At 58.5% G+C, this 15,704-nt stretch overlaps 1 protein-coding gene across 3 annotated transcripts in view; it reads right to left on the bottom strand.

Annotated features, from left to right (window-relative positions):
* The window catches only part of CSTPP1 (centriolar satellite-associated tubulin polyglutamylase complex regulator 1), a 296,345-nt gene that overhangs the window by 2,731 nt on the left and 277,910 nt on the right, over nt 1–15,704 (bottom strand). For 2 of the 3 annotated variants that reach the window (XM_077114600.1, XM_077114598.1), the window contains 5 exons: nt 6,933–7,018; nt 5,317–5,512; nt 4,660–4,769; nt 1,992–2,055; nt 1,317–1,649 (listed from right to left, as the gene is read on the bottom strand). In XM_077114600.1, coding sequence (XP_076970715.1) covers nt 1,475–1,649; nt 1,992–2,055; nt 4,660–4,769; nt 5,317–5,512; nt 6,933–7,018 — 631 coding nt within the window. In that variant the 3' untranslated portion in view covers nt 1,317–1,474. Of the gene's footprint in view, nt 1–1,316; nt 1,650–1,991; nt 2,056–4,659; nt 4,770–5,316; nt 5,513–6,932; nt 7,019–15,704 lie in introns of those variants that run through there. The other variant, XM_077114601.1, reaches the window with a different exon arrangement.

Genomic DNA, 15,704 nt, shown 5'->3' with positions numbered 1-15,704 from the left:
GGATGGTCAGAGGGAACCAAAGACTGGGCCGAGGGCTTGCAGCTTTGGAATCATCTGGAGTGTTCATTAAGAGTAGAGATTTCTGGGCCCCACCCCCAAGCAGGTGCCGAATCAGACTCAGGCTTAGAAATCAGCATGTTGCAGAGCCTCCCCAGGTGAGTTTGATGTACATCGAGATTTGAGAACTGCTTTCCTGGGCTGGAAGCGGGAGGTTGTTGTGGGCCCAGAGGCTTCACCCCGTGCCCTGGAGCTCCTTTATAAAGTTCTGGAACTCCCAATCCTGGCCTGGCTGTGGGGCTTTGGGAGCCATTCCTGCAGCTATCCAGTGGGACCAGTCTGGGCAGGGATGAACCCACAGGATGTGTGTGTCCTGTGGTGGTGACACCTGGCCCCAGTGGAGGCAGCCTGGGCCCCTGGGTGTGGCTTGCTGTCTGGAGGCCCCCCCAACCCCATCCAGGAAGCCTGTGTGCCTTAGGCCTGCGCTGTTCACAGCTGCTCCCCCCAGCCTCACCCCAGGGCAGGTGCTTGGCCAGTATCTAAGGAGCCCACGGCCGGAAGGCTCCGCAGTGCTGCCCCTTCTGTCACCAGGGTCTGCGAAGCCCTGAGAACCTGGTCTTGAACCTCTGGGCCTCGGCTTCCCCAAGCTGCACTCCAGCTGTTGGCACCTTTCTTCTGGAGCCGTGGCGACTCCATGTACCCGAAAAAGCTCCTTTCCTCGTTACCTGAGGGAGGTCTCCAGGCTTGGGTGACCCTCTGTCCCCCCACCCCCAAGTCCTGCCACTAAAGCTCGAATGCAGCACCAGGGACCAACTCACCCTTCCCTTCACCTCCTCCCCAGTCTAGTGGCCTTAGACTCACCACTTACCAGACACAAGGGACTTTTATTTGTTTCACAGGTGTAACGGCAGGTGTAACGGGAGCAGTTCTGGGGAGTGGGGTGGTCTGCCCCAGCCTTCACCTACCCCAGCTGGTGGCCGTCCCCAGCAGAGGCCCCCATGGCCAAAGCCCCCGGCACTTGCTTCTCAGGCCTCACCCTTGACCATGCTGGCCCCTCGTGGGGTATTCATTGTCTCCCACTTGCTGGGATGTGAGAAGATGAACCTTCTCGGGACCAGCAGAGGGTGGCTGAGGAGAGACTGCTGTCCCTCAAGAGGTGGGGAGGGTCGTCAGCCAAAGGCCAAGGCCAGGCGCCTTCCCACCGACTAGCTGGTGGTCAGCTCAGACCCTGCCGGCGTGCGGCCTGGTGGGGGCCCCGAGACTGCCCGGGCAGGGAGCACAGGCTGTTCTTTGTAGGGTCACTGCCTGGCTCGGCTGCTCACCAGGGCCCTGCGGCCAGGTCTTCGGGCAGCTGCTGTTCAGCCTTTCCGCCAGCAGAGGGGAGAAGGGCACGGGTGCTGCAGCGAGGCTGGGTGGGAATCCCAGGAGCTGGGCTGGGAGCAGAGGACAGGACAGTAGGCAGGACCCTTCAGACGCCTCAAGTTTCGGACTGGTCTGTCTCTTCAGTGGAGCCATCGCTTTCTGTCTCCAGTTTGCGGGAGGGATGGGGGGGCCTCCAGGGGGAGCCAGCCCGGGGCGGGGTCCGGGAGGGCAAGCAGCTGGCCTCTGGATTGGCAGTGGCCGAGTTGACCAGGCCCGGGACCTGGACCAGCCTGAAGACGGGGAGAAGCCCAGTGGGCAGCGAGACGCCTTCTGTCCAGAGACCAGGGCCTCCGTGCTCGCGCCTGCATTGGGGTGAAGCTGTGCTCTGCCCCCAGCGGGCAGCGAGGCGCCTTCTGTCCAGAGACCAGGGCCTCCGTGCTCGCGTCTGCATTGGGGTGAAGCTGTGCTCTGCCCCCAAGAGCTCGAGGAGAAGATGCCCCCTGCCTTGGTTGGCCCCAAGCCCGCCCCGCCCATGGGGAGGAGCGCTGCAAGCCCCGTGGGACCCGTGGGGCCAGGCCGTGTCCGCCTGGGCTTGGCCCCCAGCAGGGGGCAGCATCTCCCCCGACACTTACAGACGCTCCAGCTCCTCGTCCATCGCCGGGTCCTGCAGCAGATCCCCCTTGTCAGGCAGAGCTCCTAGGAGATAGGTGGGGGGCAGACAGCTCCATCTGAGGGCCCGTTAGCCAGGCCCTGCCTCACTCGTGTCCACCTATCCTGCCTGGAAGACTTGGGCGCGAGCCCCTGAGGGCTGCTGTGTGGGCCAAAGAGCAGTCACGGAGGAGGAGGTCTTGGGTGCTGCCGGATGAGCTGAGAACCTTTCTGCTCACCCTCCACCACAGCCGAGGAGGCCCTGCCCCCCTGGGGCTGCTGCACAAGCAGGGCCGGCCGGCCCCTCCCGGGACTAGGTGTGGGCCGCGGGCCCGGCTGGGGCTTAGTCCTCCCTGGAGGCCTCAGTCCTGGGCCTGGGAAGGAGCCGGCTGTCCCCAAGGACCAGGCATTGTGAGGGAGGCCCCGCCTGGAGGCCGTGGTGTCACGGCCACTGCTCTGGCCTCCGGGGGGCCCAGCTGGGAGACAGTACAGTGGGCCCTTTCTGCGTGGCCAGGTGCTGCCAGGAAGGGGCAGCCCGACTCGGCTGTCTCAGAGATCGCAAACGAGCCCTAGTCTCTCTGAGTTGTTTCCCTAACCGGGGCGGAAAGGTGGAGCTGAAGGGCACAGACAGGAAGGTTCCCACCTGCAAATTGTGGGAGGCAAAGAGCTCGCTGGTGGTTAGGATTCTAGCCTGGGCAGCCAGAATGCTTGTCTCTAATAAGGCTTAATCGTAACATGACCCAAAACCGAAGTTTTGGTACTGCGTGGTGGTGGTGATGGCGATGCAATGTTGGGAACATAATTAACAGCACTGAATCAAATATTTGAATGCAGTTTAAAAGGGGAAAGTTTATGTTGTGTATATGTTACTAGAATAAAAATTTTAGAAAACAGCACTACAGTGAACGCTAATGTAAGCTGGCCTGTGGTTAGTAGTGCGGTGGTAACAGTATTCTTTTGTCGGTTGTAACAGGTACCACACTAGTGCATGGTGTTAATAATTGGGCGAGGGGTGTGTGGGAATTCTGCAGTTTTCTGTGAACCTATAACTTCTCTAATAAAAAAACAGTGGTCCGTCTGGCTCCAGTTCAGTTTCCACCTTCTCCAAAGCTTTTGCAGATGTATCTCGTCCACTTTTGCTCTGAGTCACCCTAGGGCGCTCCACTCTGGGTTGCCCTGGGGACCGGGGTCAGGGCCATCCCTTACGCAATGGCTTTAACCTGAAAGAGGGTCTCTCCAGATCCCTCCTTCACACGCCTGCACCCTCCGGGTGGGGCAGAGATCATTTGCTTCCTTATGTCTTCCACTCTACCCAGCATTAGTGCTCAGGAAAAGCTGTGAAGTAATTTCCTTTTTAAAGGCTCTTAGAAGTGAGGGCTTGAGGTTAGTCCAGGCTGTCACCAGCTGCGAGTTAGTTTTTCCTTTTTCTTCCTAGCAGCTGTGATTGGTGGAAAGGAAGGGAGGGTGGCCAGTTCCCTAGGAGTGGGAAAGGAAACTTAAATCCTGCGCACCACACTCTCACTCCTGATTTAGGACCCCCATGTCGCCTCCTTTCTATTTCTTTCTCCTTTCCACGCCTTTCTCCTCGTACCCACTCAGTTGAAGGGTTCCTGGGCCTGTCCCAAGGATAGACTCAGGCTGGCCAGGCTGCCAGGGGGCTGCAGGCCTGAGTGGGGTTTGAGAGGGCTGGGGTTTGTCTCCCCAGGACCCCAGGGGCACCTCTGCCAGGCTCTGCCCCGGCTAAGTTAGTACCCACCAAGCATTTAGGTGAGTATTTGGCCCACGGTGGCTGGCATCTAACAAATGTTAATTTACTTCCCTTTGACCCATTTCCAGCCACAGAGATTCCCCAGAACAGGCAAAAGGAAGAGGGATTCCATGTGTCTCTTGGAGACTCAGGAACCTGGGAAAGAGACAAACAAGAACCTTCCAGCCCAGCAGGCTGACAGCTGTGGCTCTTCCCCCAGGAGATCTGCAGGTGGTGGGGGGAGTAGGACAGGCTGGGGGTAGAGGCCAGGGGTAAGGAAGAAGGCAGGGAGAGTCCTGCCAGGGCAGGCTCCTCCTTTTTTGTTCCCTCTCAGATTAATCAGATTTATTTTATTCCAGCTGGGAAGAAAATCCTCTTCAGACACACCTTCGCCCTGTTTTCAAATGGGTTCAGGTCTCTTTGATGTCTAACCTCCACTGAGTAAACAGCCCTGTGTCTGCCCAGCCCGAAGGCCACTCCCCACAGCAGAACTGGGCCTCTGGGGAGGGACTGGGCGCGCCCATGCTGGGGAGAGGCTGCTTCATGTTGGGGCAGGGCCTGGAAGGTGGGCCTGGGGGCTGGGCCAGGGGGTGGGGCCAGGGGGCTGGGCCTAGGAGCTGGGTCTGCAGGGGGGGCCTGGGGCTGGGCCTGAGGGCTTGGCCTGGGAGTTGGGTCTGGGGGCGGGGCCTGGGGGCTGGGCAGGCCATTCCACCAGCGGGGCATTACAGCCTGAGGGGGATGGTCTCCTGTCATGGCCATCCGGGCTTCCTAGGACTCCGAGCACAGCTCCAAGAAGTCAGGGCAGAGACAGTGGTGCCCCCCCGCTCACAGGGGCTGTGTCTGCCCCAGGCCTGCTCCCAGCTGCCTTGTTGTGGGGGGCAGGTGGGCGGGCAGCACTGGCTTACCTAGGGCTCGGTTGATTCCACGGTGCTTTGAGAGCGCCACCAGGAACCCATAGAAGGTCAGTCTCTGAGCGTTGCTGAGCACCTCCTTGACCAGGGCTGGGGGTGGGCAGCTAGAAGGGAGGATACAGAGGCCAGATTCAAAGGCTAGCAAGTCCATCACCATCTCCTCCTTGCCTCTAGGTGTAGGAGGTCCCAAAGCCGGGAGGGAGGGGCCTGCCCGCACTGGCAGCATCGGGCCTGGGCGAGCGGTGGATGCCCAGGAGCAAGGCCTGGGCCACAGGCAGGGACGGGCATGTCCACTGGCGGGTGACGTCTGGGCTGTGGCAGGGTGAGGGGGACAGAACTGACTGCTCTGTCCCTACAGGTGCTTTGTGCCACGCAGGAGGGCTCAGCCCTCCCTTTCTACAGGAAAGTTCCCTGGCAAGAAGGTTCTTTCCTTCTCTCTAAAAAGTCAGGGCCAAGCTCTTCCCTAGTAAGGAGAGGAGGCAAAGCAGCCATGTGCAGCTGGTCTTGCCCGAGTGACAGCAGTCCCTTCTAGGCCGGCGGGGAGCCTGGTCTCGTTAGTGCGGTGGAGGCGGGGGCCGGGAGGGGCTGGGACCACCCTGCCTGGGGTCCCGTCCACACGCCGGCAGCCTATGCCCTGTGCCCGTTTCTTACCTGTACTTGTACCGGTCGCACAGGCTCTCCAGGCACTGGTAGAACAGCGACGCCTCCACCCCCTCCAGCATGGCCGCCTCACCCAGGGCAGGCCGCTGGCGGTGCTGCCCGCTGGACGACGTGGGCACAGTCACCGTGTTGGGGTTCCTGCCGGACAGCAGGTCCTGATAGGCAGCAGCCACATTCTCCAGGAATTCTGGGCACCACGGGGAGCGGGGCATTCAGGCAGGAAGGAGGTGTTTCTTCCCTTCGCTGGGCCCCCTCCTCCTGCCCATTAGGCTGCAAACCAGCCTTGAAGCCAGGGCCCAGTAAGGAGAGGCGCCCTGCGCGGGGGTGGCCACCACCAGCTCCAGTGCCTGTCCTCTGGCCGTGGTTCCTGGCCCTGAGACCATGTGAGCCTCCCCATCACATACTAGCACCCCACGTTTTCTGTAGTGCTTGACCAACAACTAGTCTTCTGTGTAGTTACTTATTTACTTGGTGACCCCCTGTCCCTGGCCTCCTGCGCGGGCCTGGCACACACTCACTGCTATAAGCATCTGCTGAAAGAATGACCGTGGGCCCCCCCCAGAGGCCCACCCTGGAGGCTGCCCACCTCCCCCAGTGAAGACAGGCCCCATGGGGAAGAGAGGAAGCCGCACGCTGCCCCTTAGTAGATGCTGAAGTTGTTTCCGCGTTTTGGTAACGGCGCCCAGTTAAGAACTGGTCACTCAGGGCCCCTCACCTCTGACCCCGCCCCCTGCTGTGCTGTGGCTCCCCTTGGCACAGGGGCCCGGGAGGAGCGCCCAACACAGCGACCTCCTGCAGGGCACAGGGCCTAGGGAAATGGCGCAGAGGTGCCCGGGCTGCTAAGTGCAGGTGGCTGGGCCCCGCCCCGCCTGAGCAGGCCCACAGCTGCCTGCGCGTGAGCAGAACATGGCGGTGGGGGGAGACTGGGGCTGGGCCCGGGCAGGAGCCCTTGCGGGCCGAGATAGCCTTTGTGCTCCTGGAAGAGCCTGTTCTAAACAAGTCTGTTGATGGACACGGTCAGCAGTTTCTAAGCCCAGCATTCCAGTTGGCATCCCCCGTGTGTGAGCTGCCATGCATTTGTGTTCAGTCAGCTGTGCTTATTCCACCTGACTGCAGAACGATTTCAGGGTGAGCATGTGCTGGGCGCAGGACGGGCATGCGGGAAGGCCTGGGGTGTGCCCGTGAAAACCCGGGAGTCGGGGCTGGGAGATGTTTCTTCCTGCAGTACCACAGAGGGGCCGAGAGTGCTGGTTTGGGGTCCACCCTGGGTCCAGCCCGGGCCTCCCACTTGCCAGTTGCGTGGCCTCGGCGCCTCCCATGTGCCGCTCACTCCTGAGGGCATGGGTCTCCAGGCCGCAGCGAGGAGGGGGCTTCGGGTGAACAGAGAAGGCCATGCGGCTGACCTCTGTGCTGCACGCTCAGGCCCTGGGCTTCGGGCCTTGGGAGGTGGCCAGGGAGGCGGCGCTGCAGAGCCACTCTGTGCCCTGTGAGGCCGCGCCGTCCTGCGGGCAGTCGTGCAGCCCGGCCCTGAGGGGTGGCGCAGAGACCTGAGCGGCTGGTGCGCGTAGGGCAGGGTGGGGAGACGCAGTGCTCGACAGGATTCTCACCTGAGTAGTAAAACTGGATCTGGAAGGCAAAAAGGAAGTCCGAGAAAGACATCAAGCAGTCCATGGCATCATCCATGAGCACGATCCTGGGGGAAAGAGGGAGGAAATGTGTGAGAGAGAAAGACGAGGGAGGAGGAGTATCCCCGGGGCCTCCAGGCTCCCTTGGGGTGGCAGGAAACACTTGGGGGAGGGCTCCCCAAAGCAGGCGCCTCCCCATCACCTCGCTTCTCCCCAGTTGCGCCTGAAGGGACTGAGCTGGGCCCCTCCGAGGGCAGTGCCCTGTGCAGCCTCCCGCACCGCAAGTGGCCCGAGGCCGGGGGTGAGAGGGCGAGGAGGGGGCAGCGTGGCGAGGCAGGAGCTCTTCTCACGTCCTTAGGCAGTAAGCGCCTTTATCTGCGTGGAGGACCGCTGAGGTCAGAATAAACGCAGCCCCCCAGAAAAGGCAAAAAGAACAGCCAGGCGGTTCAAAGGGGCCTTAGTGAGTGGCCCTGGGGTTTAATACGCTACCAAAGGGCCCGAAGCCGGCTTAAGGCATCCGAGGCTAAAGCCCCAGTGGCGCCAGGGGACAGTGAAGGGTCCTGGAGGCTCTGCCTCTGGGAGGGGCTGGAGAACACACCCTTCTTGGGACATGGTGGCGGCCTCGTCCCTGCCCGTGGGCCCCTCAGGACCAATCACCACCTGCTCTTCTCCCTGGCCCCTGTGGCTCCTTGGGTGCGGCAGTCTGCTTCCGACCGGGCCCTGCTGGCCTTGTCTTTACATTAAAAAAACTGTTGCGTTTTGCTCTCATGTGTGTGTGTTTTAAACTCTCTCTCCACCTCTCTATGTTGGAGGGTCTGCAAGCTGGCAATGGAGTCTCCCGGGAAGGCCGTTGTGGAGACACAGCGCGAGCAGTGGCGCCCGACACCAGAATGGGGCAGGGAGGCCCCGCACAGCTGATGATCTGGGGGCCCTGCTTCCTGGGGGGCTGAGACCTAACCTGGCCAAGAGGGGCCAACAGACTCGCTGTGGAGGCAGGCGGAGGGCCGGGCCCTGGCGGCATGTGTGAAGATGGATGGGCTTTCCTGGTTGCAAGGAGCGAGCCTGGCTGCCATAAAGCTGCTCCACCCCCACCTGCACCAGCACCAGCATCCAGCAGCCGCACCCACACTGACACCCAGCACCATTACCAGCACCCAGCACTAGCACCAGCACCAGCACCCAGCACCATCATCCAGCACCTGCACCCAGCACCCATACCAGCACCTGCACCAGCCTCCGCACCTAGCACCAGCACCCTCACCAGCACCCACACCAGCACCCAGCACCATCACCCAGCACCCACACCCATACCAGCCCAGCACCAGCACCTGCACCAGAATCCAGCACCTGCACTAGTCCCCACACCTAGCACCAGCACCAGCCCCTGCACCAGCATCCAGCACCCACACCAGTACCTGCACCTGCACCAGCACCCAGCACCCATACCAGCCCCCAGCCCCTGCACCTAGCACCAGCACTCACACTAGCTCCCAGCACCCATACCAGCACCATCACCCAGCACCCACACCCGCATCAGCGCCAGCCCCAGCACCCAGCACCCACACCAGCACCTGCACCAGCACCCAGCATCCACACCAGCACCAGCACCTGTACCAGCACTTGCACCACCACCCAGCACCCGCACCAGCTCCTAGCACCCGCACCTAGCACCAGCACCCAGCACCAGCACCTGCACCAGTACCCAGCATCCACAACAGCACCCAGCACCAGCCTCTGCACCCAGCACCCATACCCAGCACCAGTACCCAGCACCCGCACCAGCACCTGCACCCAACACCAGCACCTGCCCCCAGCTGCCAGCGCCAGCACCCACACCTAGCACAGCACCCAGCATACCACCCAGCACCAGCACCTAGCATCTGCACCAGCACTCAGCACCTGCACCAGCACCCAGCAGCCGCACCCACACCCTTACCAGCACCCAGCACCCACAATGGCACCCAGCACCAGCACCCAGCACTAGCACCAGCACCATCATCCAGCACCCACACCCAGTACCCACACCTGCAGCAGCCCCAGCCCCAGCATCCAGCACCCAGCATCCAGCACCCACACCAGCACCTGCACCAGCACCCAGCACCCACACCAGCACCCAGCACTAGCACCCAGCACCATCACCCAGCACCCACACTCATACAAGCACCAGCACCTGCACCAGCATCCAGCATCCAGTACCCGCACTAGTCCCCGCACCTAGCACCAGCACCCAGCCCCCGCACCAGCACCCAGCACCCATACCAGTACCTGCACCAGCACCCAGCCCCTGCACCAGCACCCACACCAGCACTCAGCACCCATACCAGCACCAGCACCATCACCCAGCACCCACACCCTTACTAGCCCCAGCACCAGCACCCAGCCCCCACACCAGCACCCAGCACCCATACCAGTACCTGCACCAGTACCCAGCCCCTGCACCAGCACCCACACCAGCACTCAGCACCCATACCAGCACCATCACCCAGCACCCACACCCTTACTAGCCCCAGCCCCAGCACCCAGCCCCCTCACAGCACCCACTAGCACCTGCACCAGCACCCAGCACCCATACCAGCCCCCAACCCCGCACCTAGTACCAGCACCCAGCACCTGCACCAGCACCCAGCACCATCACCCAGCACCTGCACCAGCACCCATACCAGCACCAGCACCCACACCAGAACTTACACCAGCACCCAGCACCCACACCAGTCCCTAGCACCCACACCTAGCACCAGCACCCAGCACCCACACCAGTACCCAGCATCCACACCAGCACCCAGCACCAGCCCCTGCACCCAGCACCCATACCCAGCATGAACAGCAGCACCCAGCACCATCACCCCAGCACCAGTACCAGCACCTGCACCCAACACCAGCACCTGCCCCCAGCTACCACCACCAGCACCCACACCCAGTACAGCACCCAGCACAGCACCAAGCACCAGCACCTAGCATCTGCACCAGCACCCAGCACTAGCCCCCAGCTGCCAGCACCTGTACCAAACCCAGCACCGAACACCAGCACCAGCCCCGAGCTACCAGCACCAGTATCCAGCACCCAGCAGCCTGCTTGGCCCCCGGGGCCTCAGCCAACACATCCTGGAGCCCTCTTTCACCTGCTCTGGATCAAGCAACCACCAAGTCCTTGCAACCCTATCTCCTAACTTTCTCTGCAATCATCTACTTCTCTCCATGGCCATGGCCACCACCTGAAGCGCAGCCTTTTCCACCTCTTTTTCCTGCACAACTGTGTGGCCCCTACCTGCTCCTCTGCAACCATTCTTGCCTCCTTCTAATCCAGTCTCCATAGTGGGGCCAGAAAGGTATTTGGATAGATGAGTTTGCCTTATTTATAACTCTGTTTAAAACCCTTCGCAGGCTTACCACTGCCCTTAGCACAGGGTCCCCCATTCTCATCCTGGCTTATGCACCCACAACATTCGCCTCCCCTCCCCCGCTATGTTCCAGCTGCAGTGACCCTGCAGTCCTCCCAGTGGTCGCGCTCCCCTCCTCGTGTCCTTCATTGACATGAACAATAGGTCAGTCTGGTGAAGGGTCTGGACACGGATACAGGACAAACGGTGCACAGACTGAAAGCCCAAAACTTGAAGAGAAGACCAAGGACTGGGGGGTGCTGAGACTGCTGCTGAGGGGCGAAGGAGACACCTGCGGACCTAGAGCCTGGCTCATTCCGAGGAAGACTTTCCCAGGCCCCCACCCTGGGGAGCTGCTCTGCGGAGGACTAAGCTGCTTGTGGCTGGGATGTCTGGTGGAAACTCCAAGGGTCAGACTTTCTAAAGGCTTCCCTCAGCTCTGATGGTGGTTACGGGGTTGAGGGCATGACTTCCAGGGAATGGAACCGCTGGCCTCTCCTGTTGGTGCCGGCTCCGCTAGGGGAAAATGTGCTGGTCAGAGGCCTGTGGCTGCAGACAATTGTCAAAGACTCCCAGAAATGTGACCATCTCCAAACCAATGTTCTGACCCTTGAAAGTTCTAGACATCTACTTCTTGCATTGGAATCTCAGCAGAACTGTGGGAAAAGGAGGGTAGGAGGCTACAGGTCTGTCTCTGCCTGTGGGGATGCGGTCATGATAAGGTCGGTCCCACATCCCGAACTTAAATCCCTCACCACCCCAGAAGACTCAAAAGGGTGATCCACATGTGTTTTCCCCGGTGATGGCAGCTGGCCCAACACCCCTTCCTGCTGGGGGCCTTTTTCTGGTGTGTCGGCTACTCTGACACCGAGAGGAGCTGCCCCCTGCTCTGAGTGGCGCCAGCAGGAGCGCCGCCGGCAGGGGCTGCACAGCCTGCCCCCTCGGGCAGTGGGCCACGCAGGACACACCCCGGGGCCAGAGAGGGGCCTGGGGGGAAGCAAAGGCGCTCCAGTCCCGGCCGGCTCCGGGCAGAGCTATGCAGAGTCCAGGGCAGGGGAATGGAAAGAAGAAAGAGCCCTTGGCAGGGCCAAGCAAATCCCAAAGGAGCTGGCCACTTTCTCCCTCCCTTACTGACATCTAGCAGCTGGGATGGGCTGATGCTGGGAGTTAAGTGGGTGCCAAGGAAGCAACAGCTTCCAGTCTGATCTACTGACTCGCCCACTTCCTGTTCGCCCCTGAGGGTCGGTCTCCTCGTCAGGAGAATGTTCCCCTCTTCCACAGGCCAGGCATGGACTGCCCTGGGGTCAAAGCCCGGCTCCACCGCTCACTGGCCAAGTTCCCTTTTCTCCCTGAGCCTCGGTTTTCTCTTCTGTAAACAGGAGACAACCACAGTCCTATTCCACAGGATGACCGTGAAGAGTCGGACCTGCGTGTACTCAGTAGGTGCCGACTGCCCACAATATGTGGGTGCTATCTGGTTTCAGGTGCCGGAAGGGCCAGTGTAGCAAATAAAAATAAACCTCAGAGGAAGTAAGTCTGCCAGCACCCAAGCAGGCAGAGGCTCCCTGGCGGAAGCTGGCTGTCTCGTTGCACGCCCACTTCTGGGGGAAGCCAGCCCTCAGACGCTGCCAGGAGGAAGAGTCACCTTCTTGGACGGCACTTCCTTGGGGAGGTTCCACCACCAATGTCCTTCACGGAAGCAGCTGAAGTGTGTCCCCCAGTGTCTTTGGCCTCACAGGGCCCCTCCGCGATCTGTTTTAAGGTCAGTGCTGTGGGTGAGAGGCAGGGGCAAATCCGAACCTGGCGGTCACCCCCAGGTGGGAGAGAAGGCCGCTGTCAGGATTTCCTGGGGCCTTCCTTAGCCCCTCTCTGGATGCGTCGGAGGTGCCGTCACGCTGCATGAGCCGCCGCACGTCCCGTGCTTAAAGCGGTGTGGGACAGCCAGGTCCCTGCTCTCACCTGGACGCGTGACTCTGGCTCCAGCCTGTCCCTCCAGGGCCCCGCAAGCCCCACCTGCTCTGTCGTCCCCATGAAGTGTGACCCAAGAGGGCGTGGGCCAGGAACGACAGCGCGGCAGTGCTCCTCAGGGCAGTCGCTGTTGGCACCCCATGCTGTCATCCCACGCGGGCATCTCACTGGGAACAGAGGTTCAGAGAGGCGAAGAAACCTCACCAAGGCACGAGCTAGACGTGGAAGAGCTGTAGCTCAGTCCCCGCCCCCAGCAGCTGCACCTGGTGAGAAACCAGGTGGGCTCTGAGCTCCCTACTGGCGACGCAGCCTTCCTGCTGGTGCCCTGCGCCTCCCCGCCGAGTGACTGCCGAGGCTGGCAGCTGAGGCCCCGGGTGCTGCTGCTTTCCTCCCGACAGCCAGCAGGCCCCAGGTCAGTCAGTTAAACCCCATTGCCCTGGCCCCTCCCAAAGAGCCTGACTCCCTACTGGCGACCCAGCCTTCCTGCTGGTGCCCTGCGCCTCCCCGCCGAGTGACTGCCGAGGGTGCAGCCACCCCCAGGAGGGCTGGCAGCTGAGGCCCCGGGTGCTGCTGCTTTCCTCCCGACAGCCAGCAGGCCCCAGGTCAGCTAGTTAAACCCCATTGCCCTGGCCCCTCCCAAAGAGCCTGACAGGGGTCCCCAAAAGTCTTTCCCAAGCCGCTGTTCTTAGGGTTGGATCTGGTGGGTCTTCCTTTCCTCTCCCTGCCCCCTGACTCCTCAGGCTCCAAACCTCCTGGCGCCTTTCAGTTCCTCTAGGTCACCACTGGAAAAAGCTCGGCTTTTGCCCCATGCTGCTCCTTTTCCCCAGAATGCTGCCCCCCACCTCAGTCCTATGTCCCATCCATCCTTTTTGTTTTAAATGAATTACCTAAACTCAGAAAATTATGGAGAATAAATTAACAAACACCTGTGTACCAAGCTAATCAACTTTATCGAACCCTAACATTTTGCCATCTTTGCTCTGATTGTAAAAGCTTTAAAAAATATTACAGATGCCATCCAAGCCCTTTGCAAACTCCTCTGCTCATCATTCCATTTGTCTACTCTTCCTCCTCCGGGGCCACCGAGATTTCCTGAAACTTCGGGGGTTAGCATTCTTCCACATGTTTTCATCCTATATTAATTCATGCACATGTCTACGCTTTTAAAACATATAGCCTGGTTTTGCTTGTTTTCAATCTCGACCTGTAACTTGCTGTTTTGAGAGCGACATGGTGATGTGTGCTTCTCGACATGTGCTCGTGTTAGCTGCTGTGCAGAGTTCCATGGGGCACGGTCACCACAGCCAATTTACTTTCTCTACAGCGGGCAGGCAGTTGTCCAGGGCGCAGCTATTACAAGCAATGCCGTGGGGTTTTTTATTCCCAGGTGCAACTCCTGAACTTTTAAAAGATTTTCCTGAAGTCTCTCAAGGTGATTATACCAATTTACACTCCCACCAACACTTTATGAATCCTGGTGACATCCTCGCCACTACTTGTATTATCAGACTTCAGACTCTTTGCCAATTTGTTGAGTGTGAAGCGTATCTCAATTTAGTTGGCATTTCTCTGATTACTAGGGAGTTTGGCCAAGAAAATATGTCCAAGTGTTTATTACTATTAGGTTTTTCTGTTCCATGAGTTGCATGTTCCTATTTTTTACCGCTTTTTCAGCTGTTGCTATTTGTCTTTTCTTATTGATTTGTAGAAGTTCTTTATAAAAAATTCTTGCAATTGACAAATTCTGGAGACATCCTTTGCCAGTAATATACATAATAAATATCTTTTCCTAGTCTCTTGTTTATCTCTCAACCTTGTTTATGGTATCGTTTGTTGAATAGGAAATATTACTTCTTAATTCCTTGGTAGTCCAGTGGTTAGGGTTTGATGCTTTCCCTGCGGAGCCAGGGTTCGGTTTGCCATCAGGAAATCTTTGCTTTCCAGCTGAGATTTCTTCTCTCTGAACTGTCAGCTTCATGAGGGCAAGGATTTGGTCTTGCTCAGTGCTCTAACTTCAGCAGCTGGAAGGGTACCTGGCATGTAACAGGCCCTCAGTAAACAACGGAGTGAATGAAGGAATGCAGTTTTGTTTGTGGTTAAATCATCAACCTCATTCACGGGGCTTGAGATTTTTGTATCTTGTTTTATAGCTGGTGGCCATAAAACTGTTCTCCTCTATTCTCTTCTAAGAGTATTAATAGTTTCGCATTTCACATCCAGGTCTGTAATCTGTGGGGAAGTGATTTCTGAGTATGAAATAGAGGCCTTATTTTATTTTATTTTTCCCTATGTGGATAACCAATTGTCCCAATGCCCCTTACTGAACCATCCCTTTCCCTATTGCTCTGCAGTACTACCCTCTAGTACATTCAGTGTTTGGGAAGGCATGGGTCTGCTCTCCCTGTCCAGGGTGATCTGGGTCCATGCCGTCCTGTCTTCATTAAGATGGCCTTATAGTAAGGCTTGGTATCTGATAGGGTCTGACTAATCCTTTAGGGACCAGATTCAATTTCTCTTCTTCATGGAGACGCTTCCATGATTCTCCAGGTTAGGCTGCTTCCCCTGTTTCTATGCTCCTATAGCACCTGGCACCTCTTCATTTACTCATGTCTGATTCTCGACCTGTTTGTAAGCCCTGAGGGCTGGAACGACCTCTCTCTTTCTCGCTGCCATAACCCCTCTACAAAGCACAGGGACTGCGCACAACAGATGCTCACCAAGTACTGGATGAATAAAAGAATGGGGAAGGAGAGAATAGTCTGGTTTGGAAAAATACATCCTTTTCCTTTTTTTGCTCCTTCCAGGGGCAACAGTGATACTGTCAAATGGCAGGGCAGACCGGGGGGTGGGGGGGGGGAGGAGGGCACATCTCTGCGAAGGCTATTGCGGGGGATGAGGGGGGAAGAGAGCAGACACTGAGAACACGTAACACGTAAAGCTTCAACCTCGGTCTACAGTATGAGGGCAGGAATGAAATACAGGGATGAAACCACTCCCCACTCACTAAATTATAATTTTTAGAAATAGGTAATGTTTTTAAACAGCACTGTGACAGTATTTTGCATGCGTTATCTCATTAAATCCTTAAAACAACTCTTTGAGGTAGGTGCTATTATTATTCCCATTTTACCGATAAGGAAATTGAGGCTTAGAGAAAGAAGATAAGTAATTTGCTCAAGGGCACAAGCTGGGATCTGAACCCAGGACCGTCTGGTTCCAGCCCCTGAGTATGCTACCACTGGCCCTTTGTGAAGCAGGGACAGCTGAAAGGAGATGCTGTTCTGTGGGGGTGAGAGGTTATGTCTAAAACTAGATTCCCTGGGGGCCGAGGTGCTTTTGAAACATATATTCCGAACATATCCATGATAAAAGAACTTTCCCTATGAAACGTGTTACTCACCAGGGTGTC

The sequence above is a fragment of the Tamandua tetradactyla genome, chromosome 8 (genome assembly GCF_023851605.1).
Source record: "Tamandua tetradactyla isolate mTamTet1 chromosome 8, mTamTet1.pri, whole genome shotgun sequence".
Taxonomy (NCBI): domain Eukaryota; kingdom Metazoa; phylum Chordata; class Mammalia; order Pilosa; family Myrmecophagidae; genus Tamandua; species Tamandua tetradactyla.
Note: the sequence above shows the minus strand (reverse complement) of the source record. Positions and strands in the feature narration are given on the sequence as shown.